At 34.3% G+C, this 27,759-nt stretch overlaps 2 protein-coding genes across 2 annotated transcripts; both read right to left on the bottom strand.

Annotated features, from left to right (window-relative positions):
• Positions 1 to 775: 775 nt before the first annotated feature.
• Positions 776 to 3,501, bottom strand: LOC110885363 (pleiotropic drug resistance protein 1). The gene is made up of 5 exons (XM_022133046.1): positions 3,437 to 3,501; positions 3,178 to 3,348; positions 2,776 to 2,947; positions 1,923 to 2,177; positions 776 to 1,164 (listed from the first exon to the last, which is right to left on the bottom strand). The coding sequence occupies exons 1-5, from the start codon at positions 3,499 to 3,501 to the stop codon at positions 907 to 909; spliced, it is 921 nt and encodes a 306-aa protein (XP_021988738.1). The 3' UTR covers positions 776 to 906.
• A 3,020-nt stretch (positions 3,502 to 6,521) lies between these two features.
• On the bottom strand, positions 6,522 to 19,630 carry LOC110909497 (pleiotropic drug resistance protein 1). Its single transcript, XM_022154421.2, has 20 exons — positions 18,922 to 19,630; positions 17,842 to 17,962; positions 17,099 to 17,187; positions 16,917 to 17,001; positions 16,406 to 16,565; positions 15,750 to 15,880; positions 15,208 to 15,600; positions 14,012 to 14,293; positions 13,567 to 13,883; positions 12,983 to 13,143; positions 12,794 to 12,897; positions 12,112 to 12,268; positions 11,513 to 11,688; positions 10,455 to 10,787; positions 10,060 to 10,350; positions 9,889 to 9,972; positions 9,106 to 9,467; positions 8,703 to 8,874; positions 7,750 to 8,004; positions 6,522 to 6,930 (listed from the first exon to the last, which is right to left on the bottom strand). The coding sequence occupies exons 1-20, from the start codon at positions 19,275 to 19,277 to the stop codon at positions 6,673 to 6,675; spliced, it is 4,287 nt and encodes a 1,428-aa protein (XP_022010113.1). The 5' UTR covers positions 19,278 to 19,630; the 3' UTR covers positions 6,522 to 6,672.
• Between the last annotated feature and the right edge of the window lie 8,129 nt (positions 19,631 to 27,759).

The raw sequence follows: 27,759 nt of genomic DNA, 5'->3' as shown, positions 1-27,759 counted from the left end.
CTATCAGAATAACTAACTGGATGATGTTAGTGTGGGTGGACTGTATTAATTACGAAAGTGAAACCATAAGGACTGTTTTGGCAATTTTTAAACTAATGGACTGAAATAGTGAGTTTTGACAAACTATAGGGACGAAAAAGGTAAATAAATCTTGCTTTTGTTATTTGAAATAAAATTAAGTGATTAGTTATTACTAAACATGGAAATCGAATCCGAACCTGACGGGCAAATTTGAAATGTCCGGTATGATTAATGGGATGGAGTATCTGATACGTATTACCGAAAACATATGTTTGTTTTTCCGAACCATATACCTGATAACTAATCTGAACTTTTTTCATTCCTACTACTTACTCTATATTCAAATCACCAAGTACATAAAATTCTAGTTATTTAGGAGCTAATTTCTCTAAAATAATTTTACAAAGAGAAAATATTATATATTAAGCTTTATTCACTCATACCCTCGTTTGGTTCATATAATTCTTTAAATTTAAAACCATAATATGTTAATAGTTGGGACTACCAGTGGTTATTTTTTAATTTCAAACTGTTGACGGTCAACAACGAATAGTTAGAATTATTAAAATCCAATATTCAAAATGTTTTACATGATAAATTCATTCTTATAACCTAATTAACTAGATATATACATAGGAACATATATTCATGTGTGTTATCACATGTATGTCGATTAATATCAATTTTTATTTAATAAGATAACCAATAATAAAAAGTTGAAACACCAACATTTGAAAATTAAACATAATATTTCTTAGATACAACTCAAAAGTTTACAAATTTAATAAATACATTTTACAACCATCTCATTCAAAAAAATCGTTTACATCACAAACTTATTTATTTAAAAAAAAAAAAAATGAAAACACCATCCGGTATACTTGCTTATCTCTTCTGGAAATTGAAGGCCCGAATGCAGTAAGCGAAGATGAACCCGAAAAACAAAATTAGCCCGACATGCACCCCTGCAACCGGGCCAAGGAAACTATGTTTGTAACCATAATACCGGTCCAAGTACCCTTTCACGGTCTCCTCACTTGTGAGCACGTCATCAAAATCTCCGAATTGTGATGCAACCATACCATAGATGGTCCAAGCCAGTGGGTTGCCCCAATAGTACCATCTCCACCAGACCGGAATCCTCTGTAAAACGGGCCATAAGAATTTTATAAGAAAGAATGCAGTTACAAAATATAAACATAAAGGTTGGCTTTTGCCGATTTCATAGTAAAAAGTATAAAGTGCAGTCTGCAATTTTGTCTAACATTTTATTATCAATTATGAGTTGAAAAAAATGAGGTTTGTTAGTGCGCTCAATATGATTACAAAGAGTTAATTACTGTTTTCGTCCCTGTGGTTTGACAAAAATCACTATTTCCGTCCATTAGTTTAAAAATTGTGATTTCAGTCCCTATGGTTTCACTTTTGTAACCATTTCAGTCCCTGTGGTTTCACTTTCGTAACCATTTCAATCCATTTATTCTGTAAGTACAGGGACTGAAATGGTTACGAGGTGGACTGAAATGGTTATGAAAGTGAAACCACAGGGACTGAAATCGCAATTTTTAAACTAATGGACTGAAATATTGATTTTTGACAAACCACAGGGACGAAAACAGTAATTAACTCGATTACAAAAGATACATTAAATTAACAAATAACATTGCTTTTCGTATAGAAAAATTTAAGTATATCCTAATTTTTTTTATTTTTTATTTTTTTTATAATTTATAATAAATTGGTGTGTTTGAATATAATTACACATGTTATATTGTCCCAAAAAGTTAGAGACAAAACATAACTCGATGATCGACCCATTCACAAGTAAATGGGTCCAAACTGAAGTTGCCACCGTTAACGAACATAAAGAACAATGTGTTTTTAAATTTTAAGAGACTTACGGGTCGTGGAATGATGAAGCCCGAGAAGAGATTGAAGATTCCATAAAATGAGGCGGCAATGATGGCAGCAATGTTGGCGTTTGGTGTAATGGCGACGGTCATCATGCCATAATACGTCATGTAGAGTAGACTACAAAACTGGAAGAAAACGTACCAGCAGAATTTCGCCACTGTCCAATCGAATCCGATCATGGCGTACACTATGACACTGTATACTATTGTTTGTGAAAAAATGTACGGAATTTCGACCAAAATCTGAAAAAAGAAAACAAGAAAGATTTGTTAAAGTACATTGTCTACAGTCAATTTTTTTTTTCTAAATTTATTAATAGATTTAATCAAATTTCACGCCTAGCGTATGAAAATATAGGGTTGGGAGTTTCAGACACGGACACGAAATGACACGACCTTAACAGGTTCGTATTTGACCCTTAACAGGTATCGTGTCTTAAACAGGTCGACATGATAAGAACTGTTAATTTTCGTTTCGTGTTCGTGTTTACCTATTTCGTGTTCTTATCTTATCGTGTTCGTGTCTTAACAAGCCGCGTCTGACATGATAAACTAGCCCTAGACTCCACACTCCACCCCTCCAGGGCGAGTTTGTGTCTTAACAGGTCGTATGATACACTTATTATCAGGTTCGTGTTCGTGTTCGTGTTTGAAAAACCTGACACGATAAGATTTCGTGTCGTGTTCGTGTCTTAACAGGTCGTGTCTGACACGATATGACAACCTTATGAAAATAGTTATTTTGCGTAAAACTTAGCCAGTTTTGCGCCAATTATGAAACGTGCTCAACACCATTTTGCGCCAATTATAATCTTATTTCAAAATACTACGATTTTAATACCTGAGCAAAGGCGTACGGCAGTGCAGAATACATTCCAGCAGCTCGTTCTCTATAAAACACGGTGCGTTCAACATCTACAACCGGTTGCACAGCTGACGCGTTTTGGATACTGAGAAACAACACCGCCGCATACATGGACCCCATCGCATTATTCAAATCCCGTTGCGTTGTCCTAAAACAATTTAACCGTTAGTAAAACCAACCTAATATTTTTTTTTTAGAAAAATTACTAAAATAGTCAAAGTTGACCAAAAGTTGTCAGAAAAAGACATTAAAATTTAGCATTACACTTTTGGCTAACACGGCTACCAAAGCGCATGTAGCCAAAAGTCAATGTCTATTTTTGAAAACTTTTGGTCAACTTTGACGGTTTTTAGTCGTTTTCATAGTTTTAGTGTTTACTTTTTACTGCCGAGATCCCAAAACATGGTACCGAACATAACACCAATGAAGGTAGTGAACGCAAATCGGACCGCCGTGTATGGCGGGTTTCGCCAGTACGACAACCGTTGTTTCCATAAACAAGCGATGCATTGAATAATGAGAAAGAATGATGCGTTTGAGAGATCTAGGCTAATTAGATAGTTTTTATACCCGGGTCCAAAAAACGGGTATGGATATACCACACGCGGATCCCATGTAAAAATATAAGGTTTCTCACATTTTCCCGCCAAAAATCAAGTGAGGTTGCACCACAACACGACACGTGTCCCAAACCTTATTCATATATTATATATATATAGATATATAGATGATTTATTTTTACTTTAGGAACGTGTATTTGATAAATTTATTTATATTATTTCTGATATTAAGCGTCAACTTATTTTTTTTTAGAATTATATCATCATTATTTCTGATATTAAGCGTCAACTTATTTTTTTAGAATTATATCCTCATGAATTTTACATATTTTGTTTTTTTTTTTTGTTTTTATAGTGATAACTGTACGTATATAAATATACTAGATTAGAACCCCGTGTATTATACGGGTTGAATAAATATAACTTTATATTCTAAGTAATAGAATAATTACATCTTTTAAAAACTCGTGTATTGCACAATTTGAATAAACACATGTCTTACACAAATAATGTATTCCGTTAAAACATTTAGTCATCAAGATGTGTTTTCTAACAAAATGAACTTTGAGGTACTATTTACTTATTATAACATCTCACTTTATTTTTATTAGGTCAGAGAGTTGTGTATTACATGGTTTATAACATTTTACTTTGTTTTTTATTTATTATTAGGTTAGAAACTTACGTATTACTTGATGTTGGATAATCAGCAGAAAAAAAAAGAAATATTTTAGTAAAAAATATTAAATACACAAGAGATAAGTTGGATATTATGATGTAATATTATTATTTCATTGGAGTGTAAAACGGGATAATGAGATCCTTTATTAAAAATAGGATTCTAATTATACCACATGTATAAAAAATATATACGTTCTACATGTATTGAATAAATCCTTTCAACGAAACAGTTGATTAGAATAAATATTTTTATTTTAATATGTGATTATCAGTTATCTTTGTCCTTATCATCAAATATAAAAACAATTAAAACTACTAATTAAATAAAATCTTTAACTTTATAAATATTTTAGTTAATTACATAGTTAGTCAATGTGGTTTGCACAAAGTAACATACTTAGGTACTAATAGTTTAAAATCACATTCTAGGGTATTAACTTTTCATTTTGTAACGTTTGGAGGTATTAACATTATTTGTAGGTTTAAAATTACATTCTATTAGTATCTAAGTATGTTATTTTATGCAAACCATATGGACTAACTATGTTAATACCCTAGCATTTAATACATTCAAACGTTACAAAATGAAAAGTTAATACCCTAGAAGGTGATTTTAAACTATAAGTATCTAAGTATGTTATTTTATGTAAACTACAGGGACTAACTATGTAATTAACTCTAAATATTTAAAACGCTAATATATTTTTTTAGATTTTAATAATTAATATATGATTATAATAATTAATATATTATTATCAGTTATCTTTGTCTTTATCATTAAATCTCTTCCATAAATTTTAAATTTTAAATTTAATATTATCAATAATTAAATTTCCATAATAAATATTTAAAAAAAATAATTAAGAATGTCTCATAGAGCGACATGTGTCCCTAACATGGTTTCTTTTATTATATAGTATAGATAATTAATCATAATGTACTTAATTGTAGTTATTAAGAACATAAAATTTTATAAAAATTAGAACGGTAATTGTAGTTATTAAGAACATAAAATTTTATAAAAATTAGAACGGTAAGAAAAAATGTATTTTGAAATCATAACGGGTATTTTTAAGAAAAAATGTATTTTAAAATCATAACGGGTATTTTTTTACAAACTAACGGGTAAATGTTATAGGTCGTGGTTCTACAACATGATATATCTTTTCTTTTGAATAGCAACGCATATTTGATATATATTCACAACACCCAATCAACAGGAAGCTAGAACAAACTCCAAAAAAACAAAAAAACACACCATTAACAATTAACACTACTAATAGACGGAAAGCATCGCCACTTCTTCCAACTCAAGAATACCGCTTTGCATCTATGAACTAATTTTCTTTTTCCTCCGACCCCAGTTAAAAGAAAAGTTTGCATCAGCCATATTAGTAAAGTTTACAACTGAGTATGTGACTAGAATTACTAATACCCGTCTCATATTCAATCACTAGGTACATAAAATTCTAGTTATTTAGTAGTTAATTTCTCTAAAATAATTTTACAAAGTGAAAATATTATATATTAAGTTTTATTCACTCATGTCCCCGTTTGGTTTATATATTTCTTTGAATTTAAAACCATAATATATTAATAGTTGAGACTGTCAGGAGTACATTTTTAAGTTGAAACTGTTAACGATCAACAATGAATAGTTAGGATTATTAAAATTCAAGGGTGGGAGTTGGCTACAAAGTCTGTTTTTCCTACAAAGTGTAAAAAGTCATAAAACACCATAATATCAACCATAAAACACACTCAAAACCCACAAATAACAAAGTGAAGATTACTAAAACGCCATATTTGTGGGTTTTGTGTTGTGTTTTGGATGATAAGGCTTTGATTATCGAATGACTAACATTAGTGTGTTTTATGTTGATTATCATGTTGTGTTTTATATTCATAGTTCTACGATAGTGTGTTTGAAGTTTTTATGGATTGTTAGGGTTTGGATATTGTGTTTTAATGATCTTCACTCTGTTATTTGTGAGTTGTGAGTGTGTTTTATGGCTGAAACTATGTTGTTTGATGACTTTGTACACTTTGTAGGAAAAATGGACTTTGTAGCCGAGCCCCACCCTAAAATTCAATATTCAAAATGTTTTACATGACAAATTCATTCTTATAACCTAATTAACTACACATATACATAGGAATATGTATGCAGGATTAGGTTCAAGAGTGAACACTAGTGTAGCTTGCGAACTAAGTGAACTAATCCTGGCCATACACATGTGTAGATCAATGGTCAGGATTTGATGTTGAAATACACTAGTGTATTTTACGATTTGATGATGAGATCCTGGCCATACACGTGTGTAGATCAATGACCAGGATTTGTTCACTCAGTTCGCAAATACACTAGTGTTCACTCTAGAACCTCACCGTACGTATTCATGTGTGTTATCACATGTATGTCGATTAATATCAATTTTCAATAAATAAGAAAACCAATAATAAAAATTTAAAACACCAACATTTGAAAATTAAACATAATATTTCTTAGATACAACTCAAAAGTTTACAAATTTACTAAATACATTTTACAACCATCTCATTCAAAAAAAAATCGTTTACATCAAACTTATTTATTAAAAAAAAAAATGAAAACACCATCCGGTATACTTGCTTATCTCTTCTGGAAATTGAAGGCCCGAATGCAGTAAGCGAAGATGAACCCGAAAAACAAAATTAGCCCGACATGCACCCCTGCAACCGGGCCAAGGAAACTATGTTTGTAACCATAATACCGGTCCAAGTACCCTTTCACGGTCTCCTCACTTGTGAGCACGTCATCAAAATCTCCGAATTGTGATGCAACCATACCATAGATAGTCCAAGCGAGTGGGTTGCCCCAATAGTACCATCTCCACCACACCGGAATCCTCTGTAAAACGGGCCATAAGAATTTTATAAGAAATATGCAGTTACAAAATATGAACATAAAGGTTGGTTTTTGATGATTTCAAAGTGAAAGATATAAAGTGTAATTTGAGGCAAACATAAAGGTTGTTTTATGCAATTTTGTCAACATTTTATTTAGAGTTAAATGCCATTTTAGTCCCTGTGGTTTGGGACATATTGCCAGTTTAGTCCAAAGGTTTCATTTTTAACATGTGGGTCCAAAAAGGTTTCACAGTTGCCATTTTAGTCCACTGGGTTAACTTCATCTATTTTTTCTGTTAACGAGAAGGCCAATTTGTATGTAATTCTGTTAACTAAAAGGGCAATTCAGCCATATAAAATGACCGAATTGGCCTTCTAGTTAACCCAGTGGACTAAAATGGCAACTGGCAACTGTGAAACCTTTTTAGACCCACAGGTTAAAAATGAAACCTTTAGACTAAACTGGTAAAATGGCCTAAACGATAGGGACTAAATTGGCATTTAACTATTTTATTTATTATCAATTATGGGTTGAAACAAATGAGGTTTGTTAGTGCGCTCAATATGATTACAAAAGTTATATTAAATTAACAAATAACATTGGTTTTCGTAGAGAAAAATTTAAGTATATCCAATTTTTTTTATATTTTTATAATTTATAATAAATTAGTGTGTTGAATATAATACACATGTTATATTGTCCCAAAAAGTTAGAGACAAAACATAACTCGATGATCGACCCATTCACAAGTAAATGGGTCCAAACTGAAGTTGCCACCATTAACGAACATAAAGAAGAATGTGTTTTTAAGAGACTTACGGGTCGTGGAATGATGAAGCCCGAGAAGAGATTGAAGATCCCATAAAATGAGGCGGCAATGATGGCGGCGATGTTGGCGTTTGGTGTAATGGCGACGGTCATCATGCCATAATACGTCATGTAGAGTAGACTACAAAACTGGAAGAAAACGTACCAGCAGAATTTCGCCACTGTCCAATCGAATCCGATCATGGCGTACACTATGACACTGTATACTATTGTTTGTGAAAAAATGTACGGAATTTCGACCAAAATCTGAAAAAAGAAAACAAGAAAGATTTGTTAAAGTACATTGTCTACAGTCACTTTTTTTTCTAAATTTAGTCACTTTTTTTTCTAAATTTATTAATACATATTAATGGATTTAATCAAATTTCACGCCTAGCGTATGAAAATATCGGGCTGGGAGTTTCAGACACGGACATGAAATGACACAACCTTAACAGGTTCGTGTTTGACCCTTAACAGGTCGACATGATAAGACCTGTTAATTTCCGTGTCGTGTTCGTGTTTACCTATTTAGTGTTCTTATCTTATCGTGTTCGTGTCTTAACAAGCCGCGTCTGACACGATATACTAGCCCTAGACTCCACACTCCACCCCTCCAGGGCGAGTTTGTGTCTTAACAGGTCGTGTTCGTGTCTTAACAGGTCATGTTTGTGTCTTAACAGGTCGTATGATACACTTGTAAGTTTTTCCGTGTCTTAACAGGTTGTGTTCATGTTACTTGTTTATTATCAGGTTCGTGTTCGTGTTTGAAAAAACTGACACGATAAGATTTCGTGTCGTGTTCGTGTTCGTGGCTTAACAGGTCGTGTCTGACACGATATGACAGCCTTATGAAAATAGTTATTTTGCGCACAACTTAGCCAGTTTTGCGCCGATTATGAGACGTGCTCAACACCATTTTGCGCCAATTATAATCTTATTTCAAAATAGTACGATTTTAATACCTGAGCAAAGGCGTACGGCAGTGCAGAATACATTCCAGCAGCTCGTTCTCTATAAAACACGGTGCGTTCAACATCTACAACCGGTTGCACAGCTGACGCGTTTTGGATACTGAGAAACAACACCGCCGCATACATGGACCCCATCGCATTATTCAAATCCCGTTGCGTTGTCCTAAAACAATTTAACCGTTAGTAAAACCAACCTAATATTTTTTTAAAAAAAAATACTAAAATAGTCAAAGTTGACCAAAAGTTGTCAGAAAAAAGACATTAAAATTTAGCATTACACTTTTGGCTAACACGGCTACCAAAGCGCATGTAGCCAAAAGTCAATGTCTATTTTTGAAAAACTTTTGGTCAACTTTGACGGTTTTAAGTCGGTTTTCATAGTTTTAGTGTTTACTTTTTACTGCCGAGATCCCAAAACATGGTACCGAACATAACACCAATGAAGGTAGTGAACGCAAATCGGACCGCCGTGTATGGTGGGTTTCGCCAGTACGACAACCGTTGTTTCCATAAACAAGCGATGCATTGAATAACGAACGATTGTGAATATTGTGTTGGGAAATAGAGGTCTTGTGTTCCGGGTCGGGGCACACTAAGTTCGGCAATCAAGGCTTTGTTTCTTCGGTAAAGATCCGAATTTCTATAGATTTCGGTGAAGTCAACGCCTAATGCGATTTCTTGAGCCGAAGTGCTGACTTCCAACATCCATGTGGCAGGGTTATATCCGTCTTTTATCTTGCTTACACCGTTGATATCCTGGTTAAAAAAAATGGGTTAGATTAAACCGGCTCAGGTCGTATGGGTTGAACATATACTGTTGGACCGGGCTTATTTTTTTTACGGGTTGGACCGGTTTTAAGTGATTTGTTTTTGCAAAAAAAAAAAAAAAAAACATTTTGAAAATATTTTTATGTAAAATATAAGATTTTGAAAAATATTGGTGTTACATTTTTAGGTGATGAAATTAATTGTTCTCATTAAAAAGAATCTTTTTATTATTTTTTTATTTAAAGCATATTATATTTTTATTCTTTTAATATAAAATTTATGTGATATATAGCAAATGTTTTTTTTTTTAATTTAGTTATGACTTAGGCTAGTTTTTAAGTCATAGTCAGGTCCGACCAGTGAACCAGTAGTACGGCTGGTTTGATAACCTTCTCGTATTTAAAATTACCTCAAAATACTTGATCAACTCGCAAGAATGGCGACCCACGGGTCCAACATACAACTCTTGTCCTCCTCGTTTCATCAAGAACAACTGCGGATCAACGGTTTAAAATTTTAGCAAAAATACGAATACTCGAATAATTTTAAATAAAAAGGTGTAACGGCGGTAACTTTGTACCTCATCAAAAGCTTCAAAGATATCGATGCTAGGTTGATGAATAGTGCACACAACGGTTCGTCCTGTGTCCACCGTGTTCCTAACGGTCCTCATCACGATAGCAGCGGCTCGTGCATCTAGCCCAGAGGTGGGCTCATCCATAAAAATTATAGACGGGTTGGCTACAAGCTCCACGGCTATGGTTAACCTCTTTCTTTGTTCGGTTGACAGCCCGTTGACACCTGGCAACCCGACTAACGCGTCCCTTAACGGGTTCAGTTCCACAAGGTCCATAACCTCATCAACAAAACTCTGTAAACATTATCATTTATCAACCCTTGTCAGTTTTTTTTTTTTTTTTTTTTTTTGAAAAAACAACATTTTGCACAAAAACGCGTGTTTTATTTTACACGAACCTTTCGGGTTGCTTCATCGACGTCTGTAGCCAACCTCAGCCAAGCCGAGTACAACAAAGACTCGTAAACGGTAACATGAGGAGAGTGGATATCGTTTTGCTCACAGTATCCAGAAACCCGAGCAAAAGTTTCTTGTTTTTTTGGATACCCGGAGATTCTAACATCCCCTTCTATATAACCGCCTGTTTTTCGACCCGCCAACACATCCATCAAAGTAGTTTTTCCGGCCCCACTAACCCCCATGAGAGCTGTAAGAACACCGGGCCGAAAAGCTCCACTCACACCCTTAAGTAACAGTAATCTATCTTCATTCACCCCTTGCTCTTTCATTTCCTACAATAAGAGCGGTCAAATATTATAAGATGGCCCGATTTGACCAACGTGAACCGGTTTGACCCATTTTTTTTAAAATGGCCCGTTTTGACCAACCTGAACCGGTTTGACCCACTTTTTAAAAATGACCCGTTTTGACCAAACTGAATCGGTTTGACCCATTTTTTTTTATAAGATGGCCCTTTGTGACCAACGTGAACCGGTTTGACCCATTTTTTTAAAATGGCCCGTTTTGACCAACCTGAACCGGTTTGGCCCACTTTATAAAAATGACCCGCTTTGACCAAACTGAATTGGTTTGACCCATTTTTTTATAAGATGGCCCGTTGTGACCAACGTGAACCGGTTTGACCCATTTTTTTAAAATGGCCCGTTTTGACCAACCTGAACCGGTTTGGCCCACTTTTAAAAAATGACCCGCTTTGACCAAACTGAATTGGTTTGACCCATTTTTTTATAAGATGGCCCGTTGTGACCAACATGAACCGGTTTGACCCATTTTTTTAAAATGGCCCGTTTTGACCAACGTGAACCGGTTTGGCCCACTTTTTAAAAATGACCCGCTTTGACCAAACTGAATCGGTTTGACCCATTTTTTATAAGATGGCCCGTTTTGACCAACCTGAACCAGTTTGACCCGTTTTCTTAAAACGGCCCGTTTTGATCTGTTACCTAACCTGAGCCGCCCGTTTTGCTATCTTTACTAAATATTATGATAAAGTTACCTGTGGCATATCAACCGAGTATTTAACATCATTGAAGGTAATCGAATGCGGTTCAAATGGAAGAATCATCCCTTTCTTAGCGGGTTGATTGCCTTCACGTGTTGCGGGTGTCATTTCAACGGCTCCTGTATCACTATCATCTTGTGTCGATGCACTAGACTGTGATTTCCCGTAAGCTGTAGAGTTCACCATATGTTAGAAAACGACCGTTTTATATAACACTCGAAATATGACCCGTTTAGTTTAGAAAAATAACACTCGAAATATGGCCCGTTTAGTTTAGAAAAATAACACTCGAAATATGGCCCGTTTAGTTTAGAAAAATAACACTCGAAATATGGCCCGTTTAGTTTAGAAAAATAACACTCGAAATATGGCCCGTTTAGTTTAGAAAAACAACACTCGAAATATGGCCCGTTTAGTTATAAACGGGTTGGTTTAGATTATCTTTACGTTCATCATTGAAATGAAATAGTTTATATAACTGCTTAAAAAAAGTTGGACCAAATATATTTGAGGCCAACCTGCCTGGCCTGTTACCAACCCGCCCGGCCCGTTACCAATGTGATGAGCAAAAGACCAAAGATTGAGATACTCACGGTTGAGCAAAGCGAGAGACAAAGCAAAACATGCGTTAAAGACAAAAACGAATCCAACCAAAGCCGCAACTGCAATCCAATACCAATAAGCTTCGGCATAGAACCCTCCAGATGTGATGACTGTTCTTCCGAGTGTGACGTTGGTATTATTGAATGGCTATAACAACAAATCAATTGTAAAATATAAGTTTTATCACATAAGCGCGTGTATTCGCATGAATATATATATATATATATATAGAAAGATGATCATGAGAAAACTCTGTATAAATGAGAAAACTAAAAAACTGATGGAAAAACACGATGCGGACTGCAAGGAAAAGTGCTTGTGGTCCGCAAGGGAATTTTTTATATTACACGTATGTAATACATGATATATTACACATTTGTTATAATACGTTTTTTTGTTTTTTTTTCCAAAAATTTGTATTTTATTGGATATACTGCATATATGCATTATACGAAAAAATAAAATTTTTGGAAAAGAACGTACTATTACACGTGTATATATCATGTATTATACACTACTTTTTGCCTGTTTTCTCATTTATAAAGAGTTTTCTCATAACCCCCCCCTCCCCCCCCAATCGATATAGAGGGTGAATGGACGAGTTTTTCAACACAAGTTTAAACTCCCACATAAGCGCGCGCACACTCACACACAAAGCTACGCAATACTTACCATTCTCCATTGGTGACCAAGAAACTCATTCACCGTAATTCCATTCATGGCGTACATTAGCGGAGATGACCAGTAACCCCATAACCACCACTTCTTTACATCATCTTTAAAAAAAAAAACGTTTGTTAGTTGATGATAACGGGCTAATGATAATTCAGCTTGTTAATCAATCTTCGAACGAATTAGTACCTCGAACAAGAATAAAACCACCCAAAGCAAAAACCAACAGAAGCGCGAAAGAACCAAAAGTGTTTGCAACGATCATATTTCGACCCATTGCTCCAATGAACCGAAATAACGAAGAAGCCATCTGGTTAACAAGAAGCAGCAGAAGATAGTACTTCAAGAATCTGCAGAATTGCAAAAGGTTAAATAAATAAATATATAAATAAATAAATAAATAATATAAATATCAGTTTTCAGAGGTGGCAATTTCGACCCGTTAACTATTGGGTTGATGAGTATGTTTATTCTCGGAAAACTAGCTTAAAAGGAAACGGGTTAAACGGGTCAAAAGTTGTCCGAAAAGTGTTTTGATGTTTAAAAACTCCTAACCCATTTTTTATTCGGACGTTATATTATTATTATATTTAAATGATTTATTGACTGTGAACTTGTAATGTTTTGAGTAAAACTAACCCGACCCATTTTGACCCGTACAAGTTATCAAAATGACCTGTTTTGACCAAAAAAAAAAAAAAAACAAAAACAAAAAAAAAACAAAAAAAACTTGCATTTGCCACCCTTAAGTACATGTTGTAAAAGTTAGGTACCTTGTGACATTAGGATCAAATCCTATAACATAATAAGTGAAAATAGTCCAAACAGCGGCTTCAAGAAATGAAACGGGAATCTTGATGATCCATGATGGTAAGGCGTATGCCCACGATGGGAAAAACAAGAAATCCCTTTGTTTGTAAAACACGGGAAGCTTTGCAATCGTCATTGAGATTTCAGACATCCCGTTAAACATGATCATACAAACACCGAAGAAAAGAGCACCTACGTAGATCCCACCATCTTCTTGAGTACGTCGATCCATCTCCGTTCGAAAGAACACAGTCATAGCGATGAATGAAATCACCGTCAACTGAAACCGACAAAAACAACATTTTAAATCATATCTATATATATTTAGTTATTTTTATCATAGTTTTATATGTAACAATATCTACTATATAATGATATATTTATTATAAAAGCGAAGGAAATACTCACTTGGAACAATTTGAAGAAATAAACAAATGAATTTCTCTTCATGAGTAGTATTTCTCTATCAGTACAAGCTTTCAAGAGTTCTTTTTTATTTAAACCGTATTGTTCGGTTGTGAGTGCTGCAGGGTGGCTTTTGGTTTTGTCGTAAGGGGTCGATAAATCGCCTGCTAGTTTCCTTCCAACATGAAATGATTGGAATGCATCTGCAAACTCCTTAGCTGTCACAAATCTGTACGGTAAATCTCTTCTCATCCAATATTGTTGTTGATCTTTCTTCGACGTAACCTGGAACCGAAAGTTCATGCATAATTATTCAAACTATAAAAAAGTGACCCGTTTACTTAAACGGGTCGAAAGTTGTCCAATGACTATTCCTAAGAAAATTTTAATACATACAACCATCAAAAATTTCTTTACTCGAAAATTAAGATTAGAGTAAAGTACACAGATGGTCCCTGTGGTTTACGAAAATTTTGGTTTTGGTCTCTAGTTTTCCAAAAGTATACAAATGGTCCCTGTGGTTTGCCCTTTGTAACGCATTTAGTCCTCAACTTTTTTTTCCAAAAGTACACAGATGGTCCCTGTGGTTTACGAAAATTTTGGTTTTGGTCTCTAGTTTTCCAAAAGTATACAAATGGTCCCTGTGGTTTGCCCTTTGTAACGCATTTAGTCCTCAACTTTTTTTTCCAAAAGTACATGGATGGTCCCTGTGGTTTTCACTTTGTAACACGTTTAGTCCCTAACTTGGACATGCTAAAACCTTTAGCTTTGTTGGCTGGGGACTAAATGCGTGACAAAGTGCAAAACACAGGGACCATACGTGTACTTTTGAAAAGCTAGAGACCAAATCCAAAATTTTGGTAAACCACAGCAGGATCATCCGTGTACTTTACTCTTAAGATTATTCACAAAATTGTTCTCGAATGGATAACAACGTGCATGTGGATCAGCCCGACTCAACTCGGCCCATTTAGAACCATAACAAAAAAATGATTCTTTTTTTCAATTCGGCCCGTTTTGACATGTTACCCAACCCACCCCTCCAACTCATCTCGCCACTTATAAGAAATGGAAAAAAAAGAACTTGTGGGTCAACCCACCTCTTTCAACCCGTACGTTTTGACCCGTTACCAACCCACCCGACCTGCCCATCTTTCCAAAAACAAATGTATAACCGAAACAAGGTTTACTTTACTTACTTCTTGCAAGTAGTCAGCAACTCCTTTCCTCTCAGGGCATTTAAAGCCCATAGACTCAAAAAACTCAAGCACGTTTTCACGCGGGCCCTGATACACGATCTTCCCATCAGTTAAAAGTATAATGTCATCGAACAAATCATACGTCTCGGGTGCAGGTTGAAGTAGAGAAATAACAGCTGTTCCTTCAAGAATATGAAGAAACTGTCTAAGTGATTTCACAATTTGGAAAGTCGTAGAACTATCAAGGCCCGTTGATATTTCGTCCATAAGAAGAACCTTTGACGGCCCCACAATCATTTCACCGGTCGTCACACGCTTCTTTTGACCACCCGAAATACCCCTTATCATTTGATCACCAACCATCGTATCAGCACAAATGTCCAACCCCAATAACTGTACAATAAACGGTCCATGTTAGTTAAGTCGTTACTTTATAAGACGTCGTTTCAACTCATTTACTTATAAATGGGTCGATCCTGGTCATGTTTATCTCTAACGGGTCAAATGAGTAAAACTAAAATAAGTTTTTTGTGTTATGGCACCTTGAGAGTGTAGTCTGTGACGACACTAGCTTCTTGTCCTGCCGATGCAGCAGCCTTCATGTAGATATCGATATCGGGATCAGGCTTAATGTTTGCGTTTTTCTCCCTTCGTGCTAACTCTGCCAACATTTCTGCATTTCGTATGAAAAGCTGTTATTAACCCCGTTGTCAGTTTTGACCCGTTTAGGTTTGGGTTGTCTTTTATACGAAACGGGCCAGTCAAAAAAGTAGTGAAAATGGAACGGGTCAAAAGTCATCCAAAGTTTTAAAAACGTTATAAATGAAATATTGAAATTATTATTGTAACCATAGTTAATGCTATAGTTATTTTTGAAGAGTTTTTAAAAATGGAAAAGAAAAAGGTTTAGCGGGCCCAGGGGCGGTTCTTAGAAGGCCACTGGCAGGGCCACGGCCCGGGCAAGTTTTTCGGCCGTAGTGTTAATTTTCCGCATTTCGATCGAAATTTTTTATATGTGCTATGTTTGGCCCGGGCTTGCCCGGGCTTTTTTTAGTGCCCGTGTCTTTCGGCCCGGGCACGTTCAACGGGCAAGATCCGCTACTGAGCGGGCCAACCTGACCCAACCAAGTTTGTTATGATTTGTAACAAAGAATCAACCGTTTTAACCTGTTACCCAACTTGTCCGACCCATACTTACCATAACGTGATCCAACTCCTTGGCATCGAGCGGAGAAAGCTAGGGTTTCTCTGACTGTCATTTCTCCGATATGGACATCATTTTGACTTATATAAGCAGATGTTCTTTCCGGTACAAATTCGTGCAATTCATGGCCATTATACGTTACCTTCCCCGAATGCTGAAATTACAAGATTGTAAATAAAAGATTAATACTAAACCATAATTAGAGGTGACAGTTTCGACCCATTTACTTTTGAAGGATCGGTTGGCACTATATTTTGAAAAAGTTTTGCTAAAAGGTTTATAACCGGCGAAACAGTCAAACGGGTCGAATGTATATTTTTAATGCATATAACCTACAAACCATTTTATTAAAAAACTTAAGAGTATTCTTAAAAAATATTTTTTTAAAACATATTTGGCAAAATATTTTTTTTTCTAAAATGATATTTCAAATGGACAAGAAAAAGTGTTACCGAGTCGACCCAGCCTGGCCCGTTTGACCCGTTACAAGTAATTACTAATTTACCTTAAGCTCCTTTGCTAGCTTCCCAGCTAATGCTAACAATAGTGTGGTCTTCCCAGAACTTGGAGGACCCAATAGTAATGTCATTCTACATACACATTTACATTATATTTTGAGTAAAATAATAAATAAAAAAATTATTAAAATTAAAAATAACCAAAGTTGTAAGTGATCTTCTCCCTCACCTGCTTGGTTTAATAACACCACTGACATCATCAAGGATGGTTATATGCCTTTTTGAATTTGGAAGAAGATTCAATAAGCTCAAGAACCCCTATAGACAATAAATATGAACTAAAGTTAAAAAAAAAAAAAAAAAAAAAAAAAAAAACTCACAAAAATCAGAAAAATGAAAACATGCTCTTTGATGGTAAAAAAATGATGGTGTATGTTCGAACCGGGCTCAATGTTTCGGCTTAGGCCCAGGTGAGGTCTGGCCCATTGGGCCTAGTTTAATCCTCACCCCCCCCCCCCCCACTAAATATACACACACATTACTTATATGATGTATACATTTTTACACAATAGTGACTTGATTGTAAGAGTGATAGATTAGGTTTGCTTTCATAAAAACCGCGATAAAACTGATCAGTTTTGTTTTAAACATGCACTTTATACGTATACGGATCCCTTCGAATTACATAGTTTTTTTGTAATGAATTATTAGTTATTTAAACAAATATTTATATGATTTTTGAGACCCAAAAAAGATTTGTTTCTGATCCAAATCATGAGGCCAATTTGCAGCCCAAAATAATAATGCAGGCCAAACTAATAGTTACAGTCCAACAATAAAAACCGGTCTAGCCCAAACCGAAATATTAGACCAACTGATCAACCGGGGCCCATTGACCCCTAGCGGGTCCTGTCCGTGGTCTGCGTTTTCATTTCAATCCGGTTAAAAAAAAAAAAAAAAAAAGAAACTTACCTCAAAAATATCAATGTGGAAATTAATGAAACTAGGCAAAGCTCTGCTTCCAGTGTTGACATCTGCCTCAACAGTCAAATGTTCATATCTGACTTCAATTGTTGGTAAATCAATCCCAACCCTGTAAAGTCACATTGTGTTAAATATTATTAATTATATGTTAAAAGAAAAATATTGTATATCCAAACAGTTTATTTTAAGTTAGTTTATAAGATCTGCAAGCACCAAAGACAGACAGACAGACAGACACCTTTACTATGTGACAGCAATATCAAATAGTATAACATGTTTACCAAACAGTTAGGTATATTGGTCACCAAAACTAACAAGATGATCACTATTATAAACCTCTTATGGTTATTATTGAGATGGTTTAACGCTCGAGCTTATTAATCGTCTATACAGATGTAACTATCTTTGTTTGTTTGGAACTGTAAATGAACTGAACGAACACGAAGGGGGGTTTGTTCGTGTTCCTATTGATCTAAGTTTTATGATCATAAACACTTAAATTAACATATACTTTTTCATTATCTTATTTAATTGTTCATGTTATCTAGTTAGGTATATACATATATATTACTTATATTATTTTATGTATATAATAGTTTTACATAAAAAATACATAAATGAACAATTTATCGAACGAGAAGATTTTTCATGTTCATTTCTTGAACTAGATGAACATAAAATCTTATTGATTTCCGTCCGTTTAATAAATAAACAAACATAAACAAACAAAGATACGGCTGAAAGTTTATATTATTTCTATACACTATATATATATATTTAAATAGCCATGAATTATAAAAAATTGAGATTAAAATATTTGAAAAGGTTGCATGCTTGAGTGATTTTAAGAAATATTATTTCTAGACACTAAATAGTCTTCTATATATATAGAGTTGTAAATAAACCAAACGTTTAGCCGTTAGCGACAAAGGCAGAACCTCCTTAAAAGAAAATTCAAATTTATTTTTACACAAAAATCTCAATCACCCCCTTAAAAGTTCGGTTAAACCCCTAATTACGACGACGTGTAAACGAAAAAAAAAAAACAGAAATTTTTAATAAACAAACCTGTCAATTCTTCGCCTAAGCTTCAACAAAAACTTTTCATTATCTTCATCAGCCACCTTGACAAGCCTATCAAGCAAATGCTTCCTCTGATCAAATCCAAGATTATCAACATCGATTTCGTTCGAAGGACCCGTCGATCCAAACAACAAACCCTTCCTCAACCGATCGAAAGTCGGCAACTTCTCAAGTGAAGCCCATTTAAGAGCCTCTTCATCATCCTCTTCACGTGAAGATCTTGAAAAAACATCCATCCCTGTGTTCCTCCATACAGAAGCACTTCCAGATCTTAAACTACTTGCCCTTAAACTCCCTAACCTTATACTACTACTAGCTTTATATATATCACCCCCATCCATTTTCAAAAACCCTACTCAAAAGTCAAAACCCTATTTTTTTTTCTCCAATATTTTTGCAAAAAGATTTCAAGATCTTTCTGGGTATTTGATCTTGATCTACAAGGATATCAAAAGTGTTGTCAACTTTTGATATATGTTTCTTGTTGTAACAAAAGATGATCAACTTCAAGGACAAAAACCCTAATGAAAACCCTAATGGAAACCCTGTATTTTCTGCAAGATCTTTGTGGGTATTTGGCCTTGTTGAAAGAAAGATGAAAGAGTTAAGGTGGTATATAAAGAGAAAAGAGAGTGTGGAAAATAAGGTGGTGGAGTTTGACGGAATACGTATGCTATTTTTGAATGTATAATAATTAGGCGGCTGAGAAAGAGAGAAGTGAGAAAGAGAGATCAACGTAACGTGAGTGATTATGTCATGTTGTTATGTGAATTGTTGAAGATCAAGTGGGGGGGGGGGGGGGGGCAACAATATTATATTGTTTTAACTTTACGATATTCTAAATTGGCGGATGGAAGAAAAAACATGTTTTGGTTCGGTATTTTTGGAGAGATAAGTTTGACTTTTTCTTAATATGTTTTGTTTTTCAAACCACTTGTTTCTTGAAATGATAAAATAAAGTTTAGTGGAATGTTTTAAAATCTGGTTTATATCGGCCGGTTGAACTGATTAAATCGGATGTCGGAAGTTTGGTTGGCACGAATCGTACTGGTAAACTGAGGGAGCGACGAAGAAGTTGTACCGCTGGTAAATTGGGTTATACCGGTATACTGGTACCGAGTCAAAGGTTAGAATTTGGACTTTTAATCTTTTATGGTCTTAAAAAGGTGACGATTTACTTTCTTAGTAAAACCGTGCATCTAAAAAGGTACCAATAGTGAATTTTTGAAATTATTTTTGTTATGAAATGATGTAGTTTTGGATTATTTTTTGAGTTAAAATTGTATTTTATGGATTTATAAGGTTAGTTAGTCAACCCGGTTGAACAGTCTGATACAAGCTAAATCAACCAGTCGAACCATTTTTAAGCGAAACCCGTTACGATTTAAAAACTAATTTTTAAAACATTGGTTTAGTGTATATTAAGTAGGGAATTATTTTTAGCTTTTTAGTTTAACTCTGTCACGGTTTTTTTTTTTTCTTTTTCTTTGTGTGTGTGTGTGTTTGATACTGTTACGATATGGCATATGATTAATAGCTATTTAATGATGACAGCTTTTGATTACTTGACATTAATTACTCATTATAGTATTTACTATTTAGAAAATTAGTATTCTAGAATGGTAGAAGAGACTATATGATATATATTCCATTTTTATTCCATTTCCCAAGACATATCTCATCTCCCATACTATTTAGAAAATTAGTATTATAGAATTGTAGAAGCGACCCATGGCATTATAGCCTAGTGGTATCTTTGGGGTGGGATAAGGCTTATGACCATTAGGTCATTGGTTTGATTCCCACAAAGGGGGTTTTCCCAGATTTATTGGGTTTCCTCCTGAATTGTGTATAGGCATTATTGCCTAATGGAGATGAATATGATCGGGTGGTTCTGCTGGTGGCACGATGATACTCCAGTGGTCCGTCAGTGATCCAAATTTACCGTTAAAAAAAAGAATGGTAGAAGCGACTGTATGATATATATTCCATCTTTTATTCCCATTCCCAAGACATATCTCATCTCCCAAATCACTAACATCTCATAGTTCATATATTTTAGGTATAAGAGTAAATTACGTTTTTTGCTTCTGTGGTTATATCACTTTTATTATATTAGTTTAAAATAAGAATTATTAACGTATCTGTCCTCATGGTCTCTATAACTAATCATTTTGACCCCTAAGTCTAACCATTTTAGCCCTCATGATCTCTATAACTAACCATTTTGGCCCCCATGATCTCTAGACTTAGGGGGAGGGGGGCACCCTCGGGGACTCCATTCGGGGACCATTTTTGCCGTGCGGGAAGGTGCCGCCATCCAAGAGGGGAGGCAAATCGGGGAGGGTGTGAGGGGAGTGTTCACCGAAGAATGAGAGATGAGATGGTAGGGCCACCCTCATTTTCAACCAATCAATTTTTTTTTTGAATAAAAAAACAATTCCCCTAAGAGGGGTGCACCCCATACGTTTTGGGACAAGAGGGAAGTTATAGAGGGGAAATGACATGGCAACGTATGATTGGGTTAAAAAAAGTTTCCCCTCACCTCATTAGGGGGTGCCCCCTTCACCCTTAGGGACCAAAATAGTTGGTTATAGAAACCATGGGGGCAGATATATTAAAAATTCTTATTTTGGGCTAATATAGTAAAAGTGATATAACCACAGGGACCAAAAACGTAATTTACTCTAGGTATAAAAATCTTATTGTAACCATTATTCTTAGGGGTAGGGGTGGTCATCACTCATCACTCACTTATTACTCACAACATCCAATCAAGTTCTGTCATGTCATCAACTATAATTTCATCACTCATAACCTTTTTTTAGTGGAAATAGTCATCACTTGTTTAAAGTTTTTTTTTTTAATTAAACATAACATGCAAACGGTCGGATTTAAGAATTTATAACGCGTCATTAATGTAACGCGTTGAATATGAGGGGTGGCCGTGGTATTTGGCATTGTTCCACGCGTTGAAAAATTACATCACGGGCAAAAATTTCACCGCCCTGGGTGGCCTTAGTAGCGCACCCTCATACAATGTTATCCATATTATCCTTTTGTATAATATATAAACTACTAATGAAATGACATGAACACCGGAAATATTTGTCTCACATGTATCAAGGAAAAATTGTTGTAAATGTGGGTGAATTTAGACAATAAGGTCGATGCACGATGGACCATAGATCAATCGTGCTCCATGTTTCCTTAACCATCATTGAACCTATCTTTGTAAACTCTATCTTGACTAATCATGATACTTTCAAATTGTATCATCAACTATCAACGTAAAGTAGTTAGGTGTTGGATTAGTTTTAGTTAGAGGATAATTTTGTTATATTTTAAACAAATAATCGTATACATGAAATATTAAATTTGATCACTTAGTTTTATATAAAGTATATCACAACATAGAAAGTCAATACTTCATTTGCTTCATTTGCACATGTATGTTTACACTTTACACATGATAAATGTGTTATAATACTTTACTAGGTTATAACCCCGTGTATTACACGGGTTGAATAAATAATGTTATATACTAAATAATAAAATAATATATCTTTAAAAACTTTTTTTATTGCACAAGTTGAATAAATATAATTTTATATGTTAAATAATAAAAAGTTATATATATAAGAACAATATTGTACAGGTTGAATAAATGTAATTTTATATACAAAATAAAAAAATATATCTTTAAAACCACGTGTATTACACGAGTTGTGTAAATGTAATATTGTATACCAAATAATAAAATAATACATCTTTAAAAAACCCCATTTATTACACGATTTGAATAAACGTAATTTTATATACCAAATAATAAAAAAATTACATGTTTAAAAATATGCGTATTACACGGTTTGAATAAATCTAATTTTCTGTACTAAATAATAAAAAATATGTATCCTTAAAAAACCTCATGTATTGTACGAATTGAATAAATCTAATTTTATACATCAAATAAAAAAATTACGATTTTGGCCCCTTGTTATATCACTTTTACCCTTTTAGCCCAAATTTTTTTTTAACATCTAAGCCCCTAACGTCTTTTTTTCTAACCTTTTTTTGCCCCTAATGTCTTTTTTTAACCCTTTTGGCCCCTAACATTTAATGGATGAGGCTAGTGTTAGGAGCCAAAAGGGTTATAAGAGAAGAAGTTGGGGGCTCAGATGTTAAAAAATTCTTTTTTGGGCTAAAAGGGTAAGTGATATAAACTCCAGGGGCCAAAATTGTAATTTTCTCTTATGAATTTTTGAACATTTAAGCCCCCAACGTCTTTTTTTCTAACCTTTTTGGTCCCTAACGTCTTTTTTTCACTCTTTTGGCCCCTAACATTTAATGGATGGGGTTAGTGTTAGGGGCCAAAAGGGTTAGAAAAGAAGACGTTAGGGGCTCAGATGTTAAAAAATTCTTTTTTGGGCTAAAAGGGTAAAAGTGATATAACTATAGAGGCCAAAATCATAATTTTCTCTAAATAATATTATAAATGAGAAGAAGATTAAACTAAATAATAATTATCCATAAGATATAAAACTAAATAATATTTAATATGAGGGTTATCTATAATTAATTAGAAAAGATTAAATTAAAATAATAATTATCTATAAGAGGTGCCCTAATATGATGACAAGTGTCCCAAAAGTGGTTTCTTTTATTATATAGTATAGATGTTTGTATGATAAAATTAAATCAAAGGAAAAGGTATTCAGATCTTATGTTTTGTATGTAAAATACAATTACGTATTCATGATATCTTAATTAATTTATATAGTACAAGTCACCCACCACTTTAATAATCACGCAAATCATTTCTGGGTGTATTAATCTGGCCCGACTCAAGCCTTTTAGAGGACTAAAGCAAATTTAAGAATCGGGGTCTTTTTGTAAAAAAAAAAAAAGAAAGAAAAAAAAGAAAACATCTAAAGTCAGTTGGCTAACGGTATAACTGACCAAATAAACCGGACGGGTAACATGTATTAAATTGTCTACCTTTATAGTTTCCTTATACAAATAAAGATCTTCCATTCAAATAGTTACCTAGCTAAATGCAATTAAATCATAACTTCTTTACTGGATATACAACTCAATTCTTGATCAAAAACCTCATTTGAATTAGTGCATGTATAATTAAAGAATTAAGTTATTAAATATTAGAGACCCTTTGAAAAGTGTGGCCCAAAGCCACTGTCTCATTTGAATTACCCTTCAGCCAGGTCTGGTATTAATTAATATTATATTATCTTGCCGTCAAATGCAAGATTTTGACGATTAATAAGCATTGTGACGGCTTAAGTAAGGGACTGTTTGTTTACCTCTTAATGAGGCTCTCAATGGTTCAGACCTCTTACTTGTTCAACACTTAATGATTCAGAGTGTTTGTTTCATGAGCAGATGTCTGAATGGTTCAGACATTTGCCTCTGAATGGTTAAGATTTATACAAAGTCTGAATGGTTAAGACCTCTAATCTGAATTTGTCAGACATTTGCATCTGAACGGTTAAGCATTATACAGGCTCTTAATGGTTTAGATCTTTTACCAGTTCAGCACTTAATGGTTCAGACCTCTTACTGGTTTAACACTTAACCATTCAGATGTTGCCAAACAGCCCCTAAATAAGATAAAACTAATGAAAATTGGTATTAAAAAAACTTTGTTCAAAGCAAGAAGGAGCATATGTGTTGAGCCTGATTAATGTAAGTTACATTTTGTGCATTTTCTTACAGCTAACGAAATAAATTTTTGGCTACTCGAAGTAACCCAATGGCAAAAGGCGATCTCATACGCTCCGATCACAGACAATGTTGGGTAGTTCAAGCCGATCATCACTAGTTCAGAGGAAAACCTGCCAACTAAAGGTCCGCTACGGTAAAACCTGATTGAAATCGGATTCAAACTTGCATGTTACTAATGTTTATTGATATGAATATTTTAAAGTATCATAAATTGGCCCGTTAATTCCTCGTAAGCTTTGGAAAGAAGCTTCCTTTTGTTAATTAATATTATAATAATAATAATAATAATAATAATAATAATAATAATAATAATAATAATAATAATAATAATAATAATAAAGACTAAATCAAAGCAAAAACTAATGGAAGAAAAATCAACAGGATCATTTGTGGAGAGAAATAGACTTCTCTCAAGTTTTGAATTAAACAACCAACCAGCAAAAAGACTATAAAAGGCTAATAAAAAAAAATACTTACATGAGTGGATTTTATAGTCATTCAACCTAGGTAACGTTATACTTTCTATTTCTTTTTGAAAACCACAAAAAGAATCAATTTAAAAAAAATACTCTAATTTTTTAAGACAATATGTCTCATTTCAAAATCTCCAAATCACGCACCATACAGTCAAAATAATAACGCTCCAATGAGTATTCAGAGCAACTCCAACCAAGAAATATCAGAATTCAGATTAGACGCCAAAGAAAAATCGGTTTGCGGCCGCTATTAAAACGCAAGTGTTATCCTAAAAGAAATAACGCGCAAGATTTTTTCGTAACGGTAGACGATAGGAAAGAACATGCCACAAAAGGATGTTAATTTTCTTGTGATGAATGTATTCCATCTAGTAGGAATATTTCCATCTAGAAGTATTATTTAGTCAGTCAAATATGACTTCCCACCTTTTTAACCGAAAATTCCTTCTAAACTTCTAATCACCAACCCACCTATAAAAGCCAATTCCACTTCCAATGACCATCATACTTAAATAGTTAATTTAAGTAAATTAACTAATTCCACTTACATTGTAATTTGTAAATGTAAATTCTAGGAAATCTAGAAGCGATAGTTAATTTACCAAATCAGCAATAGTTATGGCTAGCCGTTAGGCATAGTCGTTGACCAACGACTATTTTTTAAAAAAAAAACTTTAATTTTTTCCTATATAAACCTTTCATTCTACACAACATGATTTTAGAGGATGAAAGGCGTGCAGTAGTTGAATATTTTGGCGAGAAGCCCGAATCAAATAACGAAGACATTAGTGACGAAGAGAGAACACAAAACCAATATCCAATCGAGTCAAGACAAATAAATTCAAACTTTTGAGCTGATTTGGTAGAACGTGTTTCAACACTTCCTAGATTCGTCTCCAATGACGATGAAGATGATTGATTGTTTTTGGTAATGTAATGTATTTTTTTATTGTATTATTTAATATAAATAAAATGAGTTTTTCAAATTATTTTATTAAGTTCTAGGGGGGGGGGGATAGTGCACGGTCCTCTCAACCGCCGAAGTGATCTCACTCCGGGAGCCGCTACCCGACCAAGCTAGCTCCGCGGTGACTTCCCCATGCCGAGTTCTTACCCTGGGCGACATATGCCACTCCCAAGACTCAAACCCGGTACCTCTGGGAAGAGGTGGGTGTCGGTGGCCAACTGGGCTACCCCAGTTGGTTTTATTTTATTAAATTATATGATTAATATAAAAATTAAAAGAAAAGAAAATTAGGTGTCACATGGCACTCCAACGCCGGCCTGACCACACCTCACTTTTTTAGCTGTGAACTGGCGGAGTCCACACCTACCACGTGACCCCGTAGTCTAAAGCTTCAAACAATAATTGAGGATTTTGTTCCAAAATCCACAACCAGACCTGGAAGGCAAATCAATAATCATATATGCATTATCCCCATGAATTGACTTAATAAATTTAACCCATAACGCATCAGGATTATAGGGTGAGAGGGGCACTCCTCTCTTAGGGGAGTCCCCTCTCTTACGCACACCCAATCAGGTTATGCCACGTCAACTCCCCTCTTAAACTCCCCTCGCATCCCAATTTGATGGCGGCACTCCCCTCTTAGGGGAATTGTTTTTTCATTAAAAAAAAAAGTTTTCATTGGTTGAAAATGAGGGTGGCCCCACCTTCTCTCTCCTACCTTCTTCGGTGTCTCCCCCCCCCCCCCCCCCGATTTGGCTCACCGCCTGGATGACGGCACCACCACCGATCGGCAACAATGGTCCCCGCAAGGGGTCACCGATTGTGCCCCGCTCCCCCTTACCAACCTCCATCTCCCTTTCTGAAGAAGGGCCAGATTAAAACCCTCAATTATATTATATTATATTTTATTAAATAGGAAATAAGTAAAGCAGTATCTTAATAGGATGTGATATTATGTATTAGTCATATTAGTGAATAATATTTGTATAATCATTGGAGGACATGTTGTTAATAACCATACATAATTGTCAAAGACGTCTCTGAGAATTCATGTACCCTGTTTGAGTTTGAAAAAATGTCATTCCGTTATGTTTTGTTATTATTTAAAAAAAATCAAATTAGTATTGGGCTTAATAAACCTAATTCCAAGTGGGCTAAATTCTAAACCATAAAAAATGATTTGTAAATGGGTCTATATTGGAAGTGGTATGTGTTTAGTATTAAAAAAAAACATATATGTATCGGATTTTTTTTTAAATCGCATACCCTTCGGCCCTCGAAATCGCAGGCCTTGTACGGAGGTCCTCTCCGCACACCATCAAAGCCGCCACTGATCTATACTATATAATAAAAGAAACCTCTTTTGGGACACTTGTCATTCTCTCATTTAATTGATTGAAATTATTAATAATACTAATAATAATAATATTTAATCTAATCTAAAACAAATAATAATATTTAATCTAATCTAATACAAATTCTTATTATTAATTCAATAACCTATTGTTAAAACTAAAACTTCAATAGAATCTTAAATCTTAGCTAAACAAGTTTCGAAATTCATAATAATATTAATATGTTAGACTAAATATATTATTGATATATATATATATATAATATATTATTGATATATAT

This window comes from Helianthus annuus, chromosome 2 (assembly GCF_002127325.2).
Source record: "Helianthus annuus cultivar XRQ/B chromosome 2, HanXRQr2.0-SUNRISE, whole genome shotgun sequence".
Classification (NCBI taxonomy): Eukaryota; Viridiplantae; Streptophyta; class Magnoliopsida; order Asterales; family Asteraceae; genus Helianthus; species Helianthus annuus.
The sequence above is the reverse complement of the archived record's forward strand: the minus strand, read 5'-3'. Positions and strand labels throughout refer to the sequence as shown.

Bases quoted from the DNA above. Each gene is read 5' to 3' on its own strand.
- LOC110885363 (XM_022133046.1), bottom strand. From the start codon at position 3,501: ATGAATAAGGTTTGGGACACGTGTCGTGTTGTGGTGCAACCTCACTTG. The intron at 3,349-3,436 runs GTGAGAAACCTT...CTATCTAATTAG, and splicing joins TTGATTTTTGGCGGGAAAAT to CCTAGATCTCTCAAACGCAT. The intron at 2,178-2,775 runs GTATTAAAATCG...TTCTTTTTTCAG, and splicing joins TGCCGTACGCCTTTGCTCAG to ATTTTGGTCGAAATTCCGTA.
- LOC110909497 (XM_022154421.2), bottom strand. From the start codon at position 19,277: ATGGATGGGGGTGATATATATAAAGCTAGTAGTAGTATAAGGTTAGGG. The intron at 17,188-17,841 runs GTAAGTTTCTTT...TATTGTCTATAG, and splicing joins TCCACATTGATATTTTTGAG to GGGTTCTTGAGCTTATTGAA. The intron at 9,973-10,059 runs GTACAAAGTTAC...GTTGATCCGCAG, and splicing joins TCTTTGAAGCTTTTGATGAG to TTGTTCTTGATGAAACGAGG.